This window comes from Nannobrachium achirus (assembly GCF_963921795.1).
Source record: "Nannobrachium achirus genome assembly, chromosome: 22".
In the NCBI taxonomy this organism is placed as follows: Eukaryota; Metazoa; Chordata; class Actinopteri; order Myctophiformes; family Myctophidae; genus Nannobrachium; species Nannobrachium achirus.
The window spans coordinates 247,449-270,000 of record NC_137829.1 but is presented as its reverse complement, the minus strand read 5'-3'; the positions used below and the strand labels follow the sequence as shown (position 1 = coordinate 270,000).

At 45.1% G+C, this 22,552-nt stretch overlaps 1 protein-coding gene across 2 annotated transcripts in view; it reads right to left on the bottom strand.

Annotated features, from left to right (window-relative positions):
- rab3gap1 (RAB3 GTPase activating protein subunit 1) overlaps nt 1-22,552 on the bottom strand; it is a 132,200-nt gene that overhangs the window by 61,941 nt on the left and 47,707 nt on the right. For both annotated transcript variants that reach the window (XR_013963262.1, XM_080753427.1), the window contains exons 16-17: nt 19,881-19,935; nt 14,516-14,887 (exon numbers count right to left, since the gene is read on the bottom strand). Coding sequence is in view for 1 of the 2 variants with exons in the window: in XM_080753427.1 (XP_080609553.1) it covers nt 14,516-14,887; nt 19,881-19,935 (427 nt within the window). In the remaining variant the exon portion in view is untranslated. The remainder of the gene's footprint in view (nt 1-14,515; nt 14,888-19,880; nt 19,936-22,552) is intronic.

Below are 22,552 nucleotides of genomic sequence, written 5' to 3'. Positions count from 1 at the left end.
CCATGTTAATTTGTATAATTGTGACATTCATGTACTGTACATTTATGTTGGTAAAAGACGTGACTATTTTAAGATGGTTTATTAGTGTGGTTTCAACCAGACTATAGTACTTGTGCGACTTTTTCTTCCATCCATCTTTCGATGGATGGATATCATAGGGAATTGTGTGCTTGCATTTTGATACGTTATATACTTGAATGAATGGTGAATTAATTAATTTTCCCATTGACTTGAAAGGGGAGGGTAATACGGAATGAATTTCCAAGTGTGACTCACGTTCACGGGAACCACACTTACAATTTCCCAGAATTGTAATCTTTCTAGTTAATGTTTATATTCAGAGAAGAATACACCAAAGAAATGTTTACATTTTTGACAGCTAAGGTTTCAAGATCACAAAACACTTTATTTCTAAGTGGCTACATGCTGCTTGCCATGCCTTTGGTGTATATACTGTACATACTGTAGCCACAAAAAGAAAATAAAACAACATTTCACACAGGAGAGCAGATAGTTTTCTTCTGTCCAGACAGTGGCTCTCCCTTAATATTTGTGGAGATGACTGATTTAATCAGTTGTGCATTGATTAACTCCATGCACGACTCCAATTACAGTTCCACTCAGGCCAGCTTGACTGCTTAAATCAGCCATCCTCCATCCCACAGCATTACAAGAGCTCATTACCCTGAAATATGAACAAACACTACTAAAGAGCTCATTACCCTGAAATATGAACAAACACTACACCCTAACCCTAACCCTAACCCTAACCCATCCCACAGCATTAAAAGAGCTCATTACCCTGAAATATGAACAAACACTTACATGTGAATTGTTGCTAAGCGGGACAATCAAGTAATGCACTCTGCATGGGTAAAGCCTCTTCTGCCTTGGTTTGAGGGGTTCAATAGTATCCTCATCGAGGGGTTCAATAGTATCCTCATCGAGGGGTTCAATAGTATCCTCATCGAGGGGTTCAATAGTATCCTCATCGAGGGGTTCAATAGTATCCTCATCGAGGGGTTCAATAGTATCCTCATCGAGGGGTTCAATAGTTTCCTCATCGAGGGGTTCAATAGTATCCTCATCGAGGGGTTCAATAGTATCCTCATCGAGGGGTTCAATAGTATCCTCATCGAGGGGTTCAATAGTATCCTCATCGAGGGGTTCAATAGTATCCTCATCGCTGAACAGGACGGCTCAACGTTGATTATCCCTTATTGATATAGAGAGCTTATTGTGTTTATATTATTTGTCATGTCTGGGGTAAATACAAGTTAAATACATGAATCAATGAATACATAAACGAAGCATAGCGTTGGTCATGCAAGGGCACAGGAGCTGTAATCAGCTGTCAGTTTGCTGATTGCTTTCAATCAACAGACTGACAGCTTTAATGTAAAAATGCATTCAGTTTTGCATGGCTCAAGTTGCTCTGATTAAATGTCTTGCTTTGGGGCCCGCTCTAGTATACCTGTGGGGGGATTCTGCATAGCGTTCCCCAATTCTGCTTAGCATGCTGCCTAAGCAAAATTCTTAAAGAGCGGAGTTTAACTGTTTTCCATTTGTTGTAATAAATGGTTACATCTATGCTGACGTGACTGAAATAATAGTAACAATACCAGTAAGACACCTAAGGGCGGAAAGCGACCTCGCCCTTGTGCCATCTGTCGTGGTCATATATGGTATATTAGTGTGGTCATATATGGTATATTAGTGTGGTCATATATGGTATATTAGTGTGGCATCATCTGGGATACAATCCCTTTTATGCCCTTATATGGAGATCCCTGCTGAGTATCTGACATCACTGTGATGTCACCTGTTTATGCCCATATATTGAGATCCCTGCTCTGAGTATCTGACATCACTGTGATGTCACAGTGATGTGTCAGGGGAACCACAGTGTCAGGCGTTACCCATCCGGCCTCTTGTACTGCAACCATTAAAGTTACTGTTACTGCTGTGTGTGTGTGTGTGTGTGTGTGTGTGTGTGTGTGTGTGTGTGTGTGTGTGTGTGTGTGTGTGTGTGTGTGTGTGTGTGTGTGTGTGTGTGTGTGTCTGCTGTGTGTGTGTGTGTGTGTGTGTGTGTGTGTGTGTGTGTGTGTGTGTGTGTGTGTGTGTGTGTGTGTGTGTGTGTGTGTCTGCTGTGTGTGTGTGTGTGTGTGTGTGTGTGTGTGTGTGTGTGTGTGTGTGTGTCTGCTGTGTGTGTGTGTGTGTGTGTGTGTGTGTGTGTGTGTGTGTGTGTGTCTGCTGTGTGTGTGTGTCTGCTGTGTGTGTGTGTGTGTGTGTTTGTGTGTGTGTGTGTGTGTGTGTGTGTGTGTGTGTGTGTGTGTGTCTGCTGTGTGTGTGTGTGTGTGTGTGTGTGTGTGTGTGTGTGTCTGCTGTGTGTGAGTGTGTGTGTGTGTGTGTGTGTGTGTGTGTGTGTGTGTGTGTGTGTCTGCTGTGTGTGTGTGTGTGTGTGTGTGTGTGTGTGTGTGTGTGTGTGTGTGTGTGTGTGTGTGTGTGTGTGTGTGTCTGCTGTGTGTGAGTGTGTGTGTGTGTGTGTGTGTGTGTGTGTCTGCTGTGTGTGTGTGTGTGTGTGTGTGTGTGTGTGTGTGTGTGTGTCTGCTGTGTGTGTGTGTGTGTGTGTGTGTGTGTGTGTGTGTGTGTGTGTGTGTGTGTCTGCTGTGTGTGAGTGTGTGTGTGTGTGTGTGTGTGTGTGTGTGTGTGTGTGTGTGTGTGTGTGTGTGTGTGTGTGTCTGCTGTGTGTGTGTGTGTGTGTGTGTGTGTGTGTGTGTGTGTGTGTGTCACCTGAGCAAGGTGACCGACTCAAAACTAGAGCCCGACTGATATATCGGTCAATTCGATATATCGGTCGCTTTGGAGCAATCGGTATCGGTATCGGTATCTGTGAATTATTCCACCGATATCCGATATATTAATTGTCTGTAACGTGTCTGCGGATAGAGCATGAAACCCTGAGTTATATAGGCCTATGTGTGGGCAATACCAGAATTATCCAGCAGAGTGCAGTATAATAGTCCAAGATGCAAGCCAACACTACTGGAGCTGCTGCCTCTCGTGTGTCGTTCACTCACCACATGCACTGTCTAACTCTGATTTTTCATGTTGCGGTGGAGGAAGGTGTGTAGGCCTATGTGAAAATCCACAGAGAAATATAGATGTCTGACTATAGACTATAGAACTTGTGTTGTTTAATTGCTTGGCAATGCATGGCGGCTGTCTGCACTTTGCAGAGCCGCCGTGCGAATCCATGAGCGAATCAAACTTTACGTTTGGATAAAAGACACATATTAATTCATAAACGAGACAAAACACAGCAGAAACCCCAAATTAAAAGAGTATTATTATCCAACAAGCAATAGAAATTGATAACTGCGACCTAACTTAAAGTTTGACAAAAGCACAAAAAAAAGCAATAATCTGACCATTTATCCGAGGGGCGAGCAGTCAATTAAATGATCTTAAATGAATAAAAATTGATTTTTACAAAACATCGGTATCGGTGCTCTAGCACTCTCCAACATCGGATATCGGTATCGGTCGGAAAAAATGGTATCGGTCGGGCTCTACTCAAAACAAAGACAAATCTTGAGCACAGTCTTGCAATCGAAAAAGGCCGTCATAGCCATACCTGGCAAAAACAGACTATGCACCCACTGTGCACAAAATGAAGTGGAAACTGAGCTACACATCCTAACCGCATGTCCACTGTACCAAGACATCAGAGACAGATACTTCCCACAGATCATAACCACCCAAGGAGTTTGAAAACATGACCAATGACAAAAAATTAAAACAATTAACTCCCATATCAGCTTGGAAACACAGCAGCAAGAGTTGTGAGTTGCTGTGACAGGAGAAGGATATCAAATGAAACACAAGCACCTTAAAGACCACTAATCATTGTGTATATCCCTGCACTGTCTGCATTGAGTAACCTCTATACAAAAAAACAGTTTTAAGGGGGTTCCATACTAGGCGCGGTCACCGCCTCCTGGCAATTCATTTTCAATGGGAGGCGGGCGGCTATTTTGGCCGCGCAGCAAAGTTTTGGGGCGGCGAGGCGAGCGGGCGCGGTCCCGTGAAATCCCACGCGAGCGTGCTCGTTTGTGCATGCGTACGCGGGCGGTGAGAGATGGATTGTGTTCATCTTTGTGAAATACCGTGCAGCGTTTACTCGCTGAGCGAGTGTGTTTGTGTCTCACCGCGGTGCGGCCACCGCTGATCCTAGCGGCAGCCCCGACGGCAAACGCCTGTAGTGTGGAGGGCACCTTACTCCCTTCAATTGTACATATTTTGTTTGACTGTACTGTACTGTGTACACTTCTGCTTTGGCAATAGGCATACCACGATTCACTCAACTCACGATACGATTCGAATCACGATTCAAGGTTCACAATTTCACCATTTCTTAAACACAAATTTATTTTCCACTGATTTTTTATTTATTTATTATTTAGCTTAAACTTTTCCTGCCAGCTTTATTTATTTACTTACCTCTCTCTGCCAGGTTTTTCATTATGTTTGAAAAGATATAGAACATTTCTATCAAATCCGGCCATCGATGGCGCACAAAGGTGCACATTGATTGCGACCGTCAGGTCGCAGTTTAGTATCAAAACCTCCACCGGCCGTCCGTCCGTCCGTCGGTCACACGTCACACGTCACACCTTTGCCCTGCTCATATCTCCGCATCAGTATGACATCACACTGCTGACATCAGTATGACATCACACCGTACACAAATGACCCTTATATAAGACCGGCATTATCTACCGACAGATTAGTAACAAGATGTCAAAATCGTCTAGGAAGGATGGTGTGAGTCATGCTGGCACCCTTCGCGGCAGGAGGAAGCTGGTGCAATCGACCCCTTGGCTTGTCGGGACCCCTGCCTACTAACGGGGTGGCAGGCTATCACCTCAGACTAGAACCCGTACGGGGTGGCCGACACCAGCCCATTGACAAGAGAGAGGCCTTGATGTCCCTTTACTCTTTGATGGGGTGGCCAGTTGACTAAGAGTTTCCGTTCGGGCCTTCTCGATATTGTACAGATTTCCACGGGAAATCTGGGGGTGGCTGTTACAAAGACCCTCACTCACCTTCACGTCATGTGGCTAGTCGTTAGGTAGCCATAGTTACACGTTGAAGGTTGAATCTCCAGATATGGAGATAACCAACACATCCCTCCATATATGGAGATAACCGACGAATCTCACTAAGTCTGACCTCACAAGCCCCATATTTGGACACGAACAACATATAACTCCATATATAGAGACATAGCTGCTGACATCAGTATGACATCACACTGCTGACATCAGTATGACATCACACCGTACACAAATGACCCTTATATAAGACCGGCATTATCTACCGACAGATTGTGGAGATAAGCGACCAACGGTCGCTTATCTCCCGATTAGGGAGTCTTACTGGTGTCATAGAATCAGGAAAAAAATTGACCAGTTTCGATAATCCCATGTAAAGTTGGATGCTGTTGATTGCGGCCAGCTCCAGACATTTTTTACAAAATGAGTCAATATGAGTCAATGGAGTGTGTGTCCTTCTCTCTCTCTCACACACACACACACACACACACACACACACACACACACACACACACACACACACACACACACACACACACACACACACACACACACACACACACACACACACACACACACACACACACACACACAAGCATGTCATTGACAACACATGCAGTGCATCCAGAGACCAAGTCTGACTGCATGACTTGGTGAACACTGAACAGCACCCCCTGGTGGCCAACAGTGGACTCTTGGCAGGGAGAGTTATGTAAGTTCTCTGTCATTCTACGTCCCTGGCAGTTAACACGTTAATTTCTCATGCCAATAAAGCCATTTGAATTGATATTTGAATTGTGTGCGTGTGTGTGCGTGCCTGCATGTGTGTGTGTGTGTGTGTGTGTGTGTGTGTGTGTGTGTGTGTGTGTGTGTGTGTGTGTGTGCGCTGCATATTGTAGCTCTTCATTTAATACGTCCTCCCCCCCTACCTGATCCCCCCTTTCTAAGCAATTCTAATGAAATAAGAAATGAAACTAGAAGCAGTGCTCTTCCGAGCACAGGTCTCCACCAGGCCACACAAATCGGCCTGTTATAGCGCCACCATGAGGCTGATTTAAAAAATGTGGGGCAGAGGTTCTGAATTAGCATCCAGGGAGTGTGTGTGCTCAGTTTGGCAGCGATCGGGCCAACGGCGGCGGAGATAAGCTGGTAACAACCAGGCCACACAAATCGGCCTGTTATAGCGCCACCATGAGGCTGATTTGAAAAATGTGGGGCAGAGGTTCTAGATTGGCATCCAGGGAGTGTGTGTGCTCAGTTTGGCAGCGATCGGGCCAACGGTGACTGAGATTAGCTGTTCACAAACTGCGAGGACGCACGGACGGACGGACGGACGGACGGAGGGGAAAACATACTCTCCCTCAGCCTTCGGCTAGTGGAGACAATCACCTGAGCCGTTAGGCAGAGAGAGAGAGAGAGAGAGAGAGAGAGAGAGAGAGAGAGAGAGAGAGAGAGAGAGAGAGAGAGAGAGAGGGAGAGAGAGAGAGAGAGACACGGAGAGAGAGAGAGACACAGAGACAGAAACAGAGATGGAATGGGAGAAAGAGCGAGAGGGAGAATGGAAGTAGTGCAGCAACTTGAGTCCTCCATATGAATGGTGCGTGAGGACATGTAGACAGATATGGATCTGGGCAGAGATACAGATAATAGATGGATGTGGAGGCCAGAGAGAGACGGGATGAGAGGGAGAGAGAGTATGTCAAGGAGAGAAGGACATACAGCCGGGGACGGCAAGATGGAGAGGATGTAAAGAGTGACATAGGGCTGTCACGATTATGACATTTTACATGACGATTAATTGTCACTCAAATAATTGCGATTAACAATGTAATTTGTGTTTTTGTCGTTGACAATTGCATTTCTGTCTGGCTTGTAGGCTTTGAAGTTGCACATGGCAGATATGACACACAACCTGAATATTACAAAGACATTATTGACATATTTGACAACTTTACACTTAAAAAAGAACATTGTTAGCGGAAATAGCCGATCTACAAGCTCATTGCGACGCGTTGTGAGCTTGCTATTTCCACTATTGTTGAACATGTTTGAAAATATATGAAACATTTTTCAACATGGAAACGATCGTGACGATGTAACAAAATAATTGTAATAATTGTGACCGGCCCAGAGTGACAGCGACGGCGTGCCGACGCCAAGCGGCGAGTTTGATGTAGCAGAGAGCAGAAAGAGAAAAGAGAAATTGTTTTTTTCAGGAAAAGGACGAGAGCCATCTCAAAGAATAAACCAAACATCCCTGGATGATATATCCAAATAGTTAGAGGCTCTGAGTGTGTGCATAAAATGTGCCTGTTTGCATTTTTCTTTGCGTGTATATATCCATGCATGTGCGTGCGCAAAACGCGCCCGGACACACGCGCACACGCGCGCACACACACACACACACACACACACACACACACACACACACACACACACACACACACACACACACACACACACACACACACACACACACACACACACACACACACACACACACACACACACACACACACACACACACACACACAAAGAGCTAAAGCAGTCCCAGGAGAAACCGTCTGGCCGGCAGCAGAAATGCTGACGGTCGTTTCTTTCACACTCATATGCTCCCCATCTATCTGCTGCCCTCCCTCTCTCTCTCTCTCTCTCCCCCCTCTCCCTCTCTCTCTCTCTCTCTCCCCCCTCTCCCTCTCTCTCTCTCTCTCTCCCCCCTCTCCATCTCTCTCTTTCTATCTTCCTCTCCTCTATCCAATGCTCCGTTCCGCTCTCTTAACTCGGCACTGCGTCCAAACCTCCTCGCCTGCACATACATTTGCGATGGAAGACTGCGTGTGTGTGTGTGTTGTGTGTGTAGTAGTAGTGTTGCTGTGTGTGTGTGTGGGGGGGGGGGGGGGTGTATTTCCGCGTGCGTGTGTGTGTATTACTCTACGCGTGAAGGCCAAAAGTCCCCGCAAGTATAGCAGAACATTGCGAGGACAATTTCCTTGGTCCTCAAAAAGAGCTACATTTCAGAGCTAAATGCTGTGCACAGGAACGTTACGGACTGCAAAGTATTTGTAGTGGTGCCGGACCACAGCGGAAGGATCCAAATGATTAGTCTCCAAGAGACAATAAAGTGGCCAAAGTGCCAATGTTTTATTCTGGCGGATGAGAGTCATGAAAATGCAACGTTTCTTCAGTTTCAGAGTCAGGAATACGACTGGGGAAAGATTCCGGTTGGGGCATTTATTTAACGGTATCACTTCAGGGTTTTCCATCATTTACACTTAGTTGTGCACTGATGTTACGGGCTGCTGAAACATAGCTGATGTTAACGTGAATGCATCTTTATTAATTTTGATTTTCACCAACAAATTGCAGATATACAAGCTCACAGCAAGATGTGGCAACGCAGATCGCCACACCGCCAGTAGAGCCGGCTAGCGGAGACGCTAGGTGTGTTAGCTAGGAGCTTAGCCTGGAGAGATTTGTGACTGCTCTTCCCTCCTCATCAATTATAGAGAGCACTGAATGGTCGGGGCTAATGAATGCAAAACACACTAGGAGAGGTGAGGAAAGGAGAGGAGAGGAGAGGAGAGGAAAGGAGAGGAGAGGTGAGGAAAGGAGAGGAGAGGAGAGGAGAGGAGAGGAAAGGAGAGGAGAGGAGAGGAGAGGAGAGGAGAGGAGAGGAGAGGAGAGGAGAGGAGAGGAGAGGAGCGGGGCTGGGGCCGTCCAAGACACAGTATCTATCCACCACAGGCACGCACACGCGAGGATACTTGTGAGGACATCAACATTTTAGGAGGGCATTAACATTTTTGTGTTTTGTTTTACGTAAATCAACGCCCTACTTGATCATACCACGGCGTCACACAAAAGCATCAAAAGCAGCAGATCCACAAGATCTAAGGAGACGCAGTGCATGTTTGGGGCTTGTAGATCTGCTGCTTTTGATGTTTTCTTTATTTGAATCCTGAAAAGAAAACGCTTTACACGTACAGTATGAGGTTTCCACCCGACAGATATCGTCAATATCCTCACTGTCGGGCAGAAACCTTGTATCTCCAAGTTTCTTTTCGCAAAGTAAAGCCCTGCTTCATCATACAAGGCCGTCGCACAAAAGTAGAGAAAACAGCCGATCTACAAGCACACAACGCCTCGCGGTGCGAGGCGTTGTGTGCTTGTAGATCGGCTGCTTTCACTAGTTTAGTTCATTTTTTAAATGATAAATATAAAACGAACGGTTTTGGTCATTTCCACCCAACGACGACGACGACATATTCACCTTTGTTGGGACCGTTTTGTGATTTCCAGAGCGGTCTGCGTTGGCGCACTCCCCCTCAAGCCAATTAGGGGGATTATGCAGCAGTGATTTATCGTTAGCTTAAGTGTGATCATAAATTGGAGAGGAGCATGGATAGGTTAAGGTGGTCTGGGGATCACATCGTAGCCGCTAAACAATTAATTGAAACGGTGCAGCGGATGCTTTGTCTTCCGGCCACGGGGCATCCGTTCTCTCTCTCTCTCTCGCTGTGATATTTCTTATAGTTGACCGGTGCAAATGACCGCCATAGCCTTGTGTGAGGGTGCGGAGAACATTTGGAACAGGAGGTGGAATCTTCCTTTGGCGTATAGGTGTACATGTGCATGTAAAGAGGTGTGTATGTAGACAGGAGCCAGGCTCATTTGCAGGCCTGGCATCCTATATAGTCCAGTGTTTCTGGCTCAGAGTGGATGACAGAGTACAGCAACTTGCAATCGGCCTGGTGTACAAGATACACTATATCACTAAGATACCCATATACTGTACCTGGCAAAATACTTTATAAACGTTAAGGACGTCCACAATTACAACACCAGAGGCAGTGCCACAGATCACGTTCAACCCAGAGTCAAACTCAGTCTTCTGCTATACCACCAAAATGTGGAACGCCCTACCGAAGGCCTTAAAGGAGTGTGGTTCCCTAGCATCCTTTAAAATCGCCCTGAAAAACCACTTACAGGCGGCAGCCGTTCGCAACTGGCAATAACAAACCTAGACCAGCCTTACCGTCCCCTGACCCTTCTTTGTATTTACCTACTATTTTTTTTGCACAGTTTTTTTTTATTATTTTTTTATTTTATTTTATCCTGACTATATCTACTGCATAGTACTGTGTTCTATCTGTCTGATACTGTATGAGTAAGAGCTTGAGTTCTTAACACAAATTTAAATGGTACCAGGCAACTGGGATGTGTTTTAAAGTTGTTTGGAAATTATTGACATGAAAACTTGACTGAAATGTTATGACCACAGTGTTGAAAACGAGAAAGGGAGGTACTGTTTGAAACTCTTTGCATCCCATTTCTTATTTGTTATTTTATATTCTTGAAATAGGGGGTTATCATAGCATCATATACCACTATTTATTTATATTTTAATTGCAGTTTTATAGGCAAAATGTTGTTGTCGGGTAAAGGGGTCACTTGGATTCAGAAATCATGGAAAGGGGAACTCAAGCCAAAGATTGAGAAACACTGCTATAGTCAATGTGTTTAGTTTCAACGTGCAGATTATCGGTTGGTTCTCGGTTTACCTGTGATCCTAGATTACTGTCTGAGCACTACAGCACTCTATGTGTTTGATGTATTAAACACATAGAGTGTTTAATACACGCCCCATGTGTATTTACTCTATGTGTTTGATGTATTAAACACATAGAGTGTTTAATACACGCCCCATGTGTATTAAACACTCTATGTGTTTGATGTATTAAACACATAGAGTGTTTAATACACGCCCCATGTGTATTTACTCTATGTGTTTGATGTATTAAACACATAGAGTGTTTAATACACGCCCCATGTGTATTAAACACTCTATGTGTTTGATGTATTAAACACATAGAGTGTTTAATACATCAAACACTCTATGTGTTTGATGTATTAAACACATAGAGTGTTTAATACATCAAACACTCTATGTGTTTGATGTATTAAACACATAGAGTGTTTAATACACGCCCCATGTGTATTAAACACTCTATGTGTTTGATGTATTAAACACATAGAGTGTTTAATACACGCCCCATGTGTATTTACTCTATGTGTTTGATGTATTAAACACATAGAGTGTTTAATACACGCCCCATGTGTATTTACTCTATGTGTTTGATGTATTAAACACATAGAGTGTTTAATACACGCCCCATGTGTATTAAACACTCTATGTGTTTGATGTATTAAACACATAGAGTGTTTAATACACGCCCCATGTGTATTTACTCTATGTGTTTGATGTATTAAACACATAGAGTGTTTAATACACGCCCCATGTGTATTAAACACTCTATGTGTTTGATGTATTAAACACATAGAGTGTTTAATACACGCCCCATGTGTATTTACTCTATGTGTTTGATGTATTAAACACATAGAGTGTTTAATACACGCCCCATGTGTATTAAACACTCTATGTGTTTGATGTATTAAACACATAGAGTGTTTAATACACGCCCCATGTGTATTAAACACTCTATGTGTTTGATGTATTAAACACATAGAGTGTTTAATACACGCCCCATGTGTATTTACTCTATGTGTTTGATGTATTAAACACATAGAGTGTTTAATACACGCCCCATGTGTATTAAACACTCTATGTGTTTGATGTATTAAACACATAGAGTGTTTAATACACGCCCCATGTGTATTTACTCTATGTGTTTGATGTATTAAACACATAGAGTGTTTAATACACGCCCCATGTGTATTAAACACTCTATGTGTTTACACGCCCCATGTGTATTTACTCTTACACCGCTAGGCTCTACATCTGGTCATGTGGGAGGGTGACATCGAGCACGTATACCAGGGTTCCCCAATTAGTTTTCCCCAAGGGCCGAATCATGTCTAGGGTACCAAGCCGAGGGCCACAACATTGAATCATGTCTAGGGTACCAAGCAGAGGGCCACAACATTGAATCATGTCTAGGGTACCAAGCAGAGGGCCACAACATTGAATCATGTCTAGGGTACCAAGCAGAGGGCCACAACATTGAATCATGTCTAGGGTACCAAGCAGAGGGCCACAACATTGAATCATGTCTAGGGTACCAAGCCGAGGGCCACAACATTGAATCATGTCTAGGGTACCAAGCCGAGGGCCACAACATTGAATCATGTCTAGGGTGCCAAGCAGAGGGCCACAACATTGAATCATGTCTAGGGTACCAAGCAGAGGGCCACAACATTGAATCATGTCTAGGGTACCAAGCAGAGGGCCACAACATTGAATCATGTCTAGGGTACCAAGCCGAGGGCCACAACATTGAATCATGTCTAGGGTACCAAGCCGAGGGCCACAACATTGAATCATGTCTAGGGTACCAAGCCGAGGGCCACAACATTGAATCATGTCTAGGGTACCAAGCCGAGGGCCACAACATTGAATCATGTCTAGGGTACCAAGCCGAGGGCCACAACATTGCAGGGGGTGACGGTGGCGTTCCCATTACTCCAGCGACAGTTTTCGTCGTTGTCGGGTGAAAATCTTGTATGTCCAAAACCGTTCGTTTTGAATTTATCATTTTAAAAATGATTTAAACCAGTGAAAACAGCCGATCTACAAGCCCCGCGGTGCTGCTGTTTTCACTACTTTTGTGCGACGGCCTTGTATGATTTGCGAGATACGAGATTTCCCCCCCCGACAACGACGATATACTAGTGTTGTTGCTGCTCTTATAACACCATTATTACTGGGGTTGGTGGGGGCCAGACAGTAGCCCCCCGCGGGCCACAAATGGCCCGCGGGCCGCCTATTGGGGAACATTGACATATACCGTACATATACCGATCAGATTTTCACCTGACAGTGACATGTACAGAGGAGAGGAGGGATAGTGAGAATATGGTTAGAAGGACGCTGAGGTTGGAACTGCCAGGCCTTTAGAGGAAGACCAAAGAGCAGATTGATGGATGCAGTCAAAGAGGACATGAAGTTATAGTTGGTGTGAGAGAAGAAGAGGCAGAGGACGGGGTGAGATGGAGGCAGATGATTGGCTGTGGCGACCCCTGAAGGGTGAGATGGAGGCAGATGATTGGCTGTGGCGACCCCTGAAGGGGTGAGATGGAGGCAGATGATTGGCTGTGGCGACCCCTGAAGGGAACAGCCGAAAGGAAAAGACCAGGTGAAGAATCTTAGCGTGAGTGTGGGACATCGTGTTAGGGATGTGCATGACTGAATCTAAGATGTTTCTAATGCTATAAGAATGATTAATCAATAGTGTATTAAGACATACTGTACAAGACTTGATATTCGGGGTTCCTTTTCACAAACGAACAAACAAACACCCGGTTTCATTGAAACATTATACTGTCAACTGTTTTATTATTATTATTATTATTAATAAAATGTATTTTGGAAGCAGCAAAACAGTGAGCAGATATTTCTAAATGTTTGTCCCACTCAGATGTGTTTCACTTCCAAGCTAACTGCTAATGTTAGCTAGCCAGTAGGCTGTGAGTGTGAACAGATGCATAGTCATAGTGCCCGGTTTCCCAGAGGACCACGTCAAATGTTTTTCCCCACACATGAATTAAATAATCTCAACATGTGATAAGATTAATTATTTTATTCTGAATGACGTTTAAAATCCATTTTTCGGACATGATAGCAGGCTAGCAGCATTCCTGCTAGCGTAGCTTCCTCTGGCTGCTTTGTTTGTTGTCAATCAGGTGGGCACATCAAAGCCAGGTGTGGATCAAAGCCACTGCTTGCTCCGCCCCGCGCCGCAAAACGAGCGCTCCTGGTCACACTGTGACACATAGGCTATACCAGTTTGTTGTACCGTCCTTCACCCCAAAACGAAGTCTAACTTCTTTCCTCCACAGCGCATCTAACCAAAGCGGACAATATACGGGCATATATATATATGGTATGTATATAATCACTGCAGGGCCATGCTGAGTTCTCAACGTTAGACCCCGCCTCCTGTGTATACTGTGCCGCAACGGTGGTTTTACCACCTGGATCTCCATCAACCTCTGACGTATTTTAACCTAATTCGTCTTTGAGATTTCACCATTTCTGGCAACAGACACAGCTTTCCCTGGCTTAGATAGAGGTTATACGCTATAGGAGGTTTGTACCCACGCACCATGTTCATTTTGGTTTGACTGTGTCCATCTACAGTCGTTAAGAGTATCTTTGGAAGTGCAAAAACTGACCAAACAAACTTCGGCAAGGCAAAGTGTCGGTACGCTCACTGACGTCATTTTGTTCTTATTGACCCAAAGCTGCAAACAGTTCCACTTCATTTGGAGGACGCAGCAGCTTTTAACACACTTCTCTGCTTACTTAGGCCTACAGCTGAAAGGAACAGTACCTAGTGTGTTTATGTGTGTTCGTGTGTGTCTGTGCGTGCATGTCTGACCTGAGTGACGGGGATGAAGAGCGTCTCGGTGGAGTTGATCAGGGTCAGCTTGCCGTGGGGGTGGAGCCTCCCCTCGGCCTTGGCCTTGCCGGCCTTCTCTCCGTCGGTTGGCGGGGCATCCTTGGCATCCTCCTGGTCGCTCAGGCACTCGAAGAACTCGTCCTCGCCGTCCTCGCTGTCGCTCCAGGAGTCCCACGACTTCCCGGGGGACGCCTCAAGGTTGGCGTCGGGGGGGGCGGCGCTCCCCGCCGTCGCGCGGCCGTTCTCGCAGCCGGACGTCTTGCGCTCCCGCTCCCTCTCCCTGCCGCCGCCGTCGGCCGCCTTGCGCGCCTCGTCCCTCGCCCGCTTGCGCTCGATGCAGCAGTTGAGCATCTGGGGAGAGACGTGGAGAGAGAGACGGAGAGACAGAGAGCGATGAGGCTGCGGTGGCTGCAAGGCTCACAGGCCTCCTTCTGGGAGGCGGAGGTTTGAGAAAGGTGAGCGAGTGCATGTCTACATGTGTGTGTGTGTACCGGAGAGAATATATGCTTGCTTAGCAACTGCGTGTTTCTATTAACTCATTGACTGCCAAGGCCCGAGTTTCCCGAGTTATTACAGTAGTCCCAGGCTGCCACAGCCCGAGTTTCCCGAGTTGGAAGCCATTTTGAAAAAAAAAAAAAAAAAAAAAAAAAATGCCTCAAATGTATTAGGCATGATCGCAATTGCGAAATTGCATGTTTAGCCCCATAACAAACACATCTTTCAAAATGTCAAAAATGGCTGTTTTGTCTGACTTTGAAGGCTTGTATCTCATGAATGCCTGAACGGATTTCCAAGCGGATTTTTTTGTTTGAAAGCTGTTAAAAAGTACTACACATATGGTGCATATATGTGCACGATCCATGCACTAAAAATTGATCCGTGCACTAGAAATTTAGGAACGTGGCATCCTGGTATTTGGCGGCCATCTTGAAAAGGGCATTCAATGAGTTAAGACCAGCGTTTGCAGTTTTGTGTGTGTGTACGGCAGCTGCAGTGTATCTGGGTGTCTTTTTGAATATGAATACAGGAGACTTTTATCATCATGCACACGAAACGGTTCCTCCCTCACGCAGCCCCCATTCCTCATAATTACTGCGACGTGTGTCCACTCTGTAGCCCATCTCTCCCTGTTACAAAAAAACAGTGAACTCCGGGGGCCGGTGGTGCCAGACTCTCTGCTTCATTACTGAGAATAAGATTCACTTCCTACTCTGCTGCTAGACTGATGTATGACAGATAGGCAGAGACGAGGCAGAGATTGAGGGGAAGAGGGAGAATGAGAGAGAGAGAGAGAGAGGGGGGGAGAGAGAGAGAGAGGGGGGGTGGTGGTGGGAAAGGAGGGGCCACTGAGAGATGGATAGAGTGAGAGAGAGCGAGAGAGGAGGAGGAAAGCGATACGGTGAAAGAGAGCCAGGTTGAGTTCATGAGCCAGGGACGCTCAGCTCTGCGTCTGCCTGGGCGTCATCTCCTCTTATTGAGATGATTGCAGATAACCCGTTTAGGCATAGAATTATTGAATGCTTTAGCTATTGAAAAATAGCAGATATACAAGCTCACAGCGCGGCACTTGGTGCCGCGCTGCGAGCTCGTAGATCTGCTATTTTTTAAAAAGTTGTGAAAATGCGTGCAAATCTTTGAATATATGTATTTTTAAAGCGAACGTTTGTAACTCAAATTTTGCTTCTGGGGGTGGTCCCTGGAACTAAATATTTTGAGATGGGGGTCCGTGGCCAAATAAATATCAGTTTGGGGGGACTAACTGAGCTCCATTTAAGTGAAAAGGACCTTTGACTAGCCAGATTGTTGACATAGAAACGTAGGTTTTTTCAAAAAACCTTAGAAGGATTCAAAAGACACTTATAGAATCGGGGTCAAAATTATAATTTTCACGATTTTTCAAAAAATAGCAGATCTACGAGCTCGCAGCACGGCACTCGGTGCCGCGCTGTGAGCTTGTATATCTGCTATTTTTCAATTGTTAAAAGCATAAAATAATGATACACAATAATGTGTACCCGTTCTGAATGGGATAAAGCATCCCCCCCTCCTCCTCCCCCGCCCGCCCTCTCTGTCTCTCTCCATCTCCTCCCTCTCTCTCTCACAGCCCTTCCCACGTCTCCACAGAGATATTATCACCCCCCCCCCCCCCCCCCCCCTTCTCTCTCTGCTTCTGCTTGTTTCTGGATGTCTTTATTAGCTGGATCTTTATATCTCTCCCACAGGTGAGCTGTGGGTGGCTGAATCACAACACCCTCTTTTTGGCTCTCGCTGACAGCTGGACACAGAGGGGGGGGGGGGGGGGGGGGGGGGGGAGACAACGCACTTTCAGGAAGAAGAACAACACAGACGGATAATACCCTTCCCAAACTCCACATAAATCTAAACTACCTAGAATTGTTATTGATGATGTGCTGCTGACACCCTTTTTGCTTGGAGAGTTCCGGCGATTTAAAATGAGCCCAATACGGAACTAAAACCTCCTATGATTGGCCGGTAGTTGCGCTGTTTTCCCCCTGGCCGGTTGCAAAAAGAATTGTTCTCCTTTGGATCCCATTCATTTTCCCCTTTCGTGTTCTAACCGTAATTAACATTTTCATGAATACTTTATGGTTCCTATCGCTAGTTAAAAATTGCCTTTCAATCACGATGATATGCGTTTTGTGAAAATAAGGTCCCATTTATGTTAAAATTGATGATAATACACCAACCTCCGCACCATGGGCGACAGAGCCTTCAGCTATAAGCCCCAAGCCTGTGGAATGCTCTCCCAGAACACCTGAGAGCTCCTCAGTCCACATATGTTTTTAAAAATGGACTAAAAACATTTCTTTTTAGCAAAGCATTTTCTTAATTATTCTAGTTGTTTTTTGTCTTTGCCCTGATTTTAGTTTCATGTAATTGTACTGATTGCCTTTATGTGCTGTTTTCTTTATTTTTTTGAATGTAAGAATGTAGAATGTAAAGCGCGTTATAAATAAAATGTGTTATTATTATTATTATTATTATTATAAAGTTGCAGGGGGCGTGACCAACTAAACTGATACCAGCCGGACTGTGTTCTTCTTTGTGTGCTGTATTTCGGGAGGCTCCGACCACATTGGCAGCCAATAGCCTCCTCTGGTTGCATTTCAATCTATGATGGCAACACCCATGCCAAGGACCCATATTGTGTTATTTGCGCTGCATAGAAACCAATGGCTTCGCTTTGTCCATATCTTTTATACAGTCTATGATTCCAATGCATTTGTTTGGACTGAGATCCAGATGTCAGATCATTGCCTTCTTTAGGTCAATAAATTGAAGGCAATGGTTTCTAATACTTTTGTTTTAGATTGTAACTGCTTTAAATAATATCTGTTTTAGACTCTTGAATATTTTATTTATTTTGGATCCTTCTCTTTGCGCCATCTGTTATCCGCTATGTAAGGTTTGAAGCTCCTCTTCTCTTCTCTCCCCTCAGAGCTCATCCCGATCACGTTTGATTAGAATTCAATGAGGGACCGAGGGAATCAGGAGCAATGCTGTGCTAATGTGTTGACATGTTTAAGTCGGGCTTCTGTTATAATCATATACTGTAAAAAAAAAAGAGATGGACAAAGCTACACCCATATACTCTACAGGCCGTAAATGAAGCCTATTTAGTAAGCGTGTGCATGCCGCCATCTTTCTACTTCCTGTCCTGAAAATGGAAATGGTACCCGGATTTTATTGGTTGGGACAGAGCGGGGGGTGGGTCAATACATGCTATGGGTTTGGGAGCGTGTCAATCAAGCTAGCCACGCCCCTCCTACGGGGTGGGTCAATACATGCTATTGGTTGGGAGCGTGTCAATCAAGTTAGCCATGCCCCTCCTACGGTGTACACCATTTTATCATCATTTTTTAAATGCATGGGACCATAATGTAACAAAATGCATATCATGGTGATTGAAAGAAGATTTTAAACTAATGACTGGAAGCATAAAGTATTTATGACAATGTTTATTTGCGTAATAAAATCTAGTGCAAAGTTCAGCAAAAACCCATTCACTTGAATGAAGCATAATACTTTTTGGTACCAGCAGGGGAGACCAGTAAGACTCCCTAATCGGGAGATAAGCGACCGTACAAATAGGGCAAAAATGTGTTTTTCCAAAATCTTCCTGATCCATGTTGATGAGATGAGTGTAGACATGCTGTGTAGTGATTTTCGTGATTTTAGGGCAAAATCTGTAGGAGCAGTGTCCAAAAATGTGTTTTTAAAAATCGGCCTGAAGGTGGCGCTAGAGGGGCATGTGAGAAATGAGGGGTGGGGTCTCCGTGTTGCCTTGGCGGACGAATAGGTACCGGCCCCGGCTCTCCCGGACGCTCCTAGCCCGAGTTACGGCATTTTATGTGAGCTGCAGTGGAGGGGGTCCTCCACTGGGGGCGCCACCACTTTTGCATCCGTTCTGGAGCACCAGGAGTGGGTGGTCCCCAGGAATTCCCCGTGAGCAGCCCCGTTGGGGTGGTCATTTGGTCATTTTTGCACATTTGGTCATTTTTTACACCTGGGGGTCCCCGAGGGACCTGGGGGTCCCTGGAGCTCCGGGGGTCCTTGGAGGTTGTAGTTTGCCAGGTAAGGAGTGTGTGTGCAAAATGTGGCATGGATGGGTGCAACGGTTGTGGAGATATGAGCAGGGCAAAAGTGTGACGTGTGACGTCTGACTCACGGAGGGACATTTTTTGACACCTGGGGGTCCCCCAGGGACCTGGGGGTCCCTGGAGCTCCGGGGGTCCTTGGAGGTTGTAGTTTGGCAGGTAAGGAGTGTGTGTGCAAAATTTGGCATGGATGGGGGTAACGGTTGTGGAGATATGAGCAGGGCAAAAGTGTGACTGACTCACAGACAGACAGACGGACAGCCGGTGGAGGTTTTGGTAGTAAATGCGACCTACGGTCGCAAAAACAGCTAAACTCGTTTGGTGTGTAGAACTACTCCTTTAAAGGTGAATCCACAACATGCAAGCTACCATCATAAAAGGATAATAAAAAAGAGCCCAACAGGGAAAGCAGTGTTTTCAATCTTTTTTTTTCTTCTCCATGGCTGGTCCCTTAAAACCAACTGCATTCGACTTCTAAGCTCTGCGGCTTTCATGTGGCTATTGTCCCTGCTGGTGAGGGATTAGGGTGGTCTTTATCAAAGTCCCCAGCAAGCTGCTTTGTTGTGCTTGCGACGTGCCCCTTACCAAGACACAGCAACGGCTGACAAAGCTTATTAAGAAGGAAGTAAACAGTCATATAATCTCAGTTAGGAGAGTATGTGTGTGTGTGTGTGTGTGTGTGTGTGTGTGTGTGTGTGTGTGTGTGTGTGTGTGTTAATGGTCACCTGGAGCTTCTGATGCAGCAGACAGCAGCGGAGGTCGGGGGGCCCAGCAGCCAGGCTGTGGGGGATGAGAGAGAGAGAGAGAGAGAGAGAGAGAGAGAGAGAGAGAGAGAGAGAGAGGTGTAAAGGTATTTATACTGCATTAAAGGGCAACGTTGCCGATCTTGCACCCAAATCCTATTTAATGAAGTCGAGGAAATAATAAACATGATTTTGGAGTGTGTTTTGTGTTGAACGTGATTCTGGCGACTGAGACATCATCGTACAGAATGTCCGTTCTTCCTGGACTACAATGGACTACAGCCCCCATGTTTCCTGTAGTTCAAGTCAAACGGGCCATAACACAATAACTGCCAGAGTAAAAACACTGTCTACTCTGCCCTTGCGACCTGTTATTCAGAGCGCTTTCAAGAACCTTAGGAAATCCACATTCGTTATGGCAAAACTATAGCAATCAAAGTGTTAAGGACCGACAACTTCAATAATAAAACCTAGTCGGTAGTTTTACATTATAAAAGAGAAAGTACAACTAGTGGAATAAAGACATATCATTGTAGTAAGACAGTCCATCGTGTGCATCTTTTGAGGAGTGTGCAGTTATTATTTCCTACAGTAGGTGAATTCTGAGGTTTTGTTCTATTTGTTATGCTTCAGATTGAAATGAAGTTTTGATTGTTGGCTTACTAACAATATACACGCATTAAACAAACATTTTTGACCCTTTTTCTAGAAGGTAGAATACCCATTTCCTGTTCCTGTTCATTTTCACATAGCTTCATTTGATTGGCTTGGGAGCAGATGTAAACAGGAAACAGGAAAGGTGTCATGTGTGTTTCCTGTTCAAAACTGCTGGCGAGCCAATCAAATAATCAAATGAAGCTCTAGAACAATTACCGTATGTGTTCACAAACATTGAGACTGTATGCCACAGTTTCCTAAAACATGTTGGGATGAGCATTTGACAAAATTGCCAATCAAAGTGAGTGTACTGGCGACTTGTGTGGGACAACCAAGGCATGGATGAGTGATTGTGTGTACAATGACAACTAATAAAAAGTTTTACCACGACAAATTTCTTAACTCAGTCGGTGCCATATTTAAAGTGGGACCTCTTATATTGCCGTTTCGCCAACAAAGGGTTAAAAAAATAGTGTGCACGCTGGTGCACACATTCGTGCACAGATCATGCACTATGCATGTGCATGCTTTTCACAGCTTTCAAACAAAAAAATCCGCTTGGAAATCCGTTCAGGCATTCAGGAGAAAACAGCCATTATGTTTTCTTCAAATGTAAACAAACATGGCTGCCATGTTTGAAAGATGTGGTTGGTATGGGGGTTAAACATGCAATTCTTTTTTAATTATTTATTTAAAAAAGACGTCCAGAAGACGTCTGGCAGGGAGGTCCATAGTTAAAAAGAAGTTTTTATTATAGAAAAGTTTTTTTTTTGGCAGGGTATGAGTTGAGTAGCAATAGGCGTATGGACTCCACTCTATGCTACTATGAGGCTGCTGGGGAAACTGGACGACAGGGGCATTTCTGCCTAATAGACCCCATGGACAGTAGGAAAATGAGCCTAGGTATTATTTAGTGCGGATTTGTCCTTTAACTCTGGCGGTCAATGTGTTTAGGAGTAGTTCACCCAAAAAATTACTTATTTACTATCAACTATACACCCCATGGAGATTTTTTTTTTTTTTTCTTGCATTCCTAAGCCAATAGGAATAGGTCATCGGTCAATAGGAGTCTTCGCCGGTCATCAAATTACTGGCTTGGAAATCCGACAAAAACTACAAAAATATCTTGGGTGAACTACTCCTTTAATGTGTGACTGCACCTCGTGCCTATTACATTTCTTTCTGACCAATAAAGTATTGAATCAATCCAAAACCAATAGTGGCGTTTCCATAAAGCTACTTTATGCGCATTAACGGCTTATTCGCTAAATCTTTTTATGGAAACACTTCAAAATGCGAATAAACTTTCATTATCCGCAAAAAAAAAAAAATCTGCTTGGAGGAGGAGGAGTTTGAGTCTTTATCGAATAAACTAAATGTGCATAAGTGAATGGAAACGGGTCAGACAATAAATGCGAATAAAATATGACGTTCTGGTCCATATCGACCTCCTATAACTTTTTTCCCCGTCGCTTAATTAACGTCCATTGTATAGCGTTAGCCTACAAAACAAACCGGTTGTTACACACGGAGTGACCCTTTGTCATCACACCGTGTTGCGCAGGCCAAAAGTGTCCGTACAAGCTCACAGCAGCTCGCATCTGCGACGCTGCAGGATGCAGTCTGCCCGGAGGACTCAACCGGGCGGCGGGGCGGCCGCCTCGGCTCGGGGACGCCCCTCGGGGCGCCCCGGCCGGGGTCGCTTGCTCTGTGCTCCCACCGGCCGCACTTTCTCCGTGGCGGTGAGCCGCGACTGGCTCTGGGTCGGGAATCGGGATGCGTGTGCAGCGAGTTACAGCAGTGCCCTCACGTCTCTCGGTCTGAAAAATTCAGCCCCATCCCAGCTCTGTGCACTGTGTGCAAGCCCGCGGGAAGTGTTTACAGCAGGTCGGTCAGACGGACCCAGGCAGGATCTCCCAAGAATCGCATTTCACCAGTTTAATGGAAACGGGCTAAATTTGCTTTGTCTTAAAGCGCATTTCTGATAATTCGCTTCC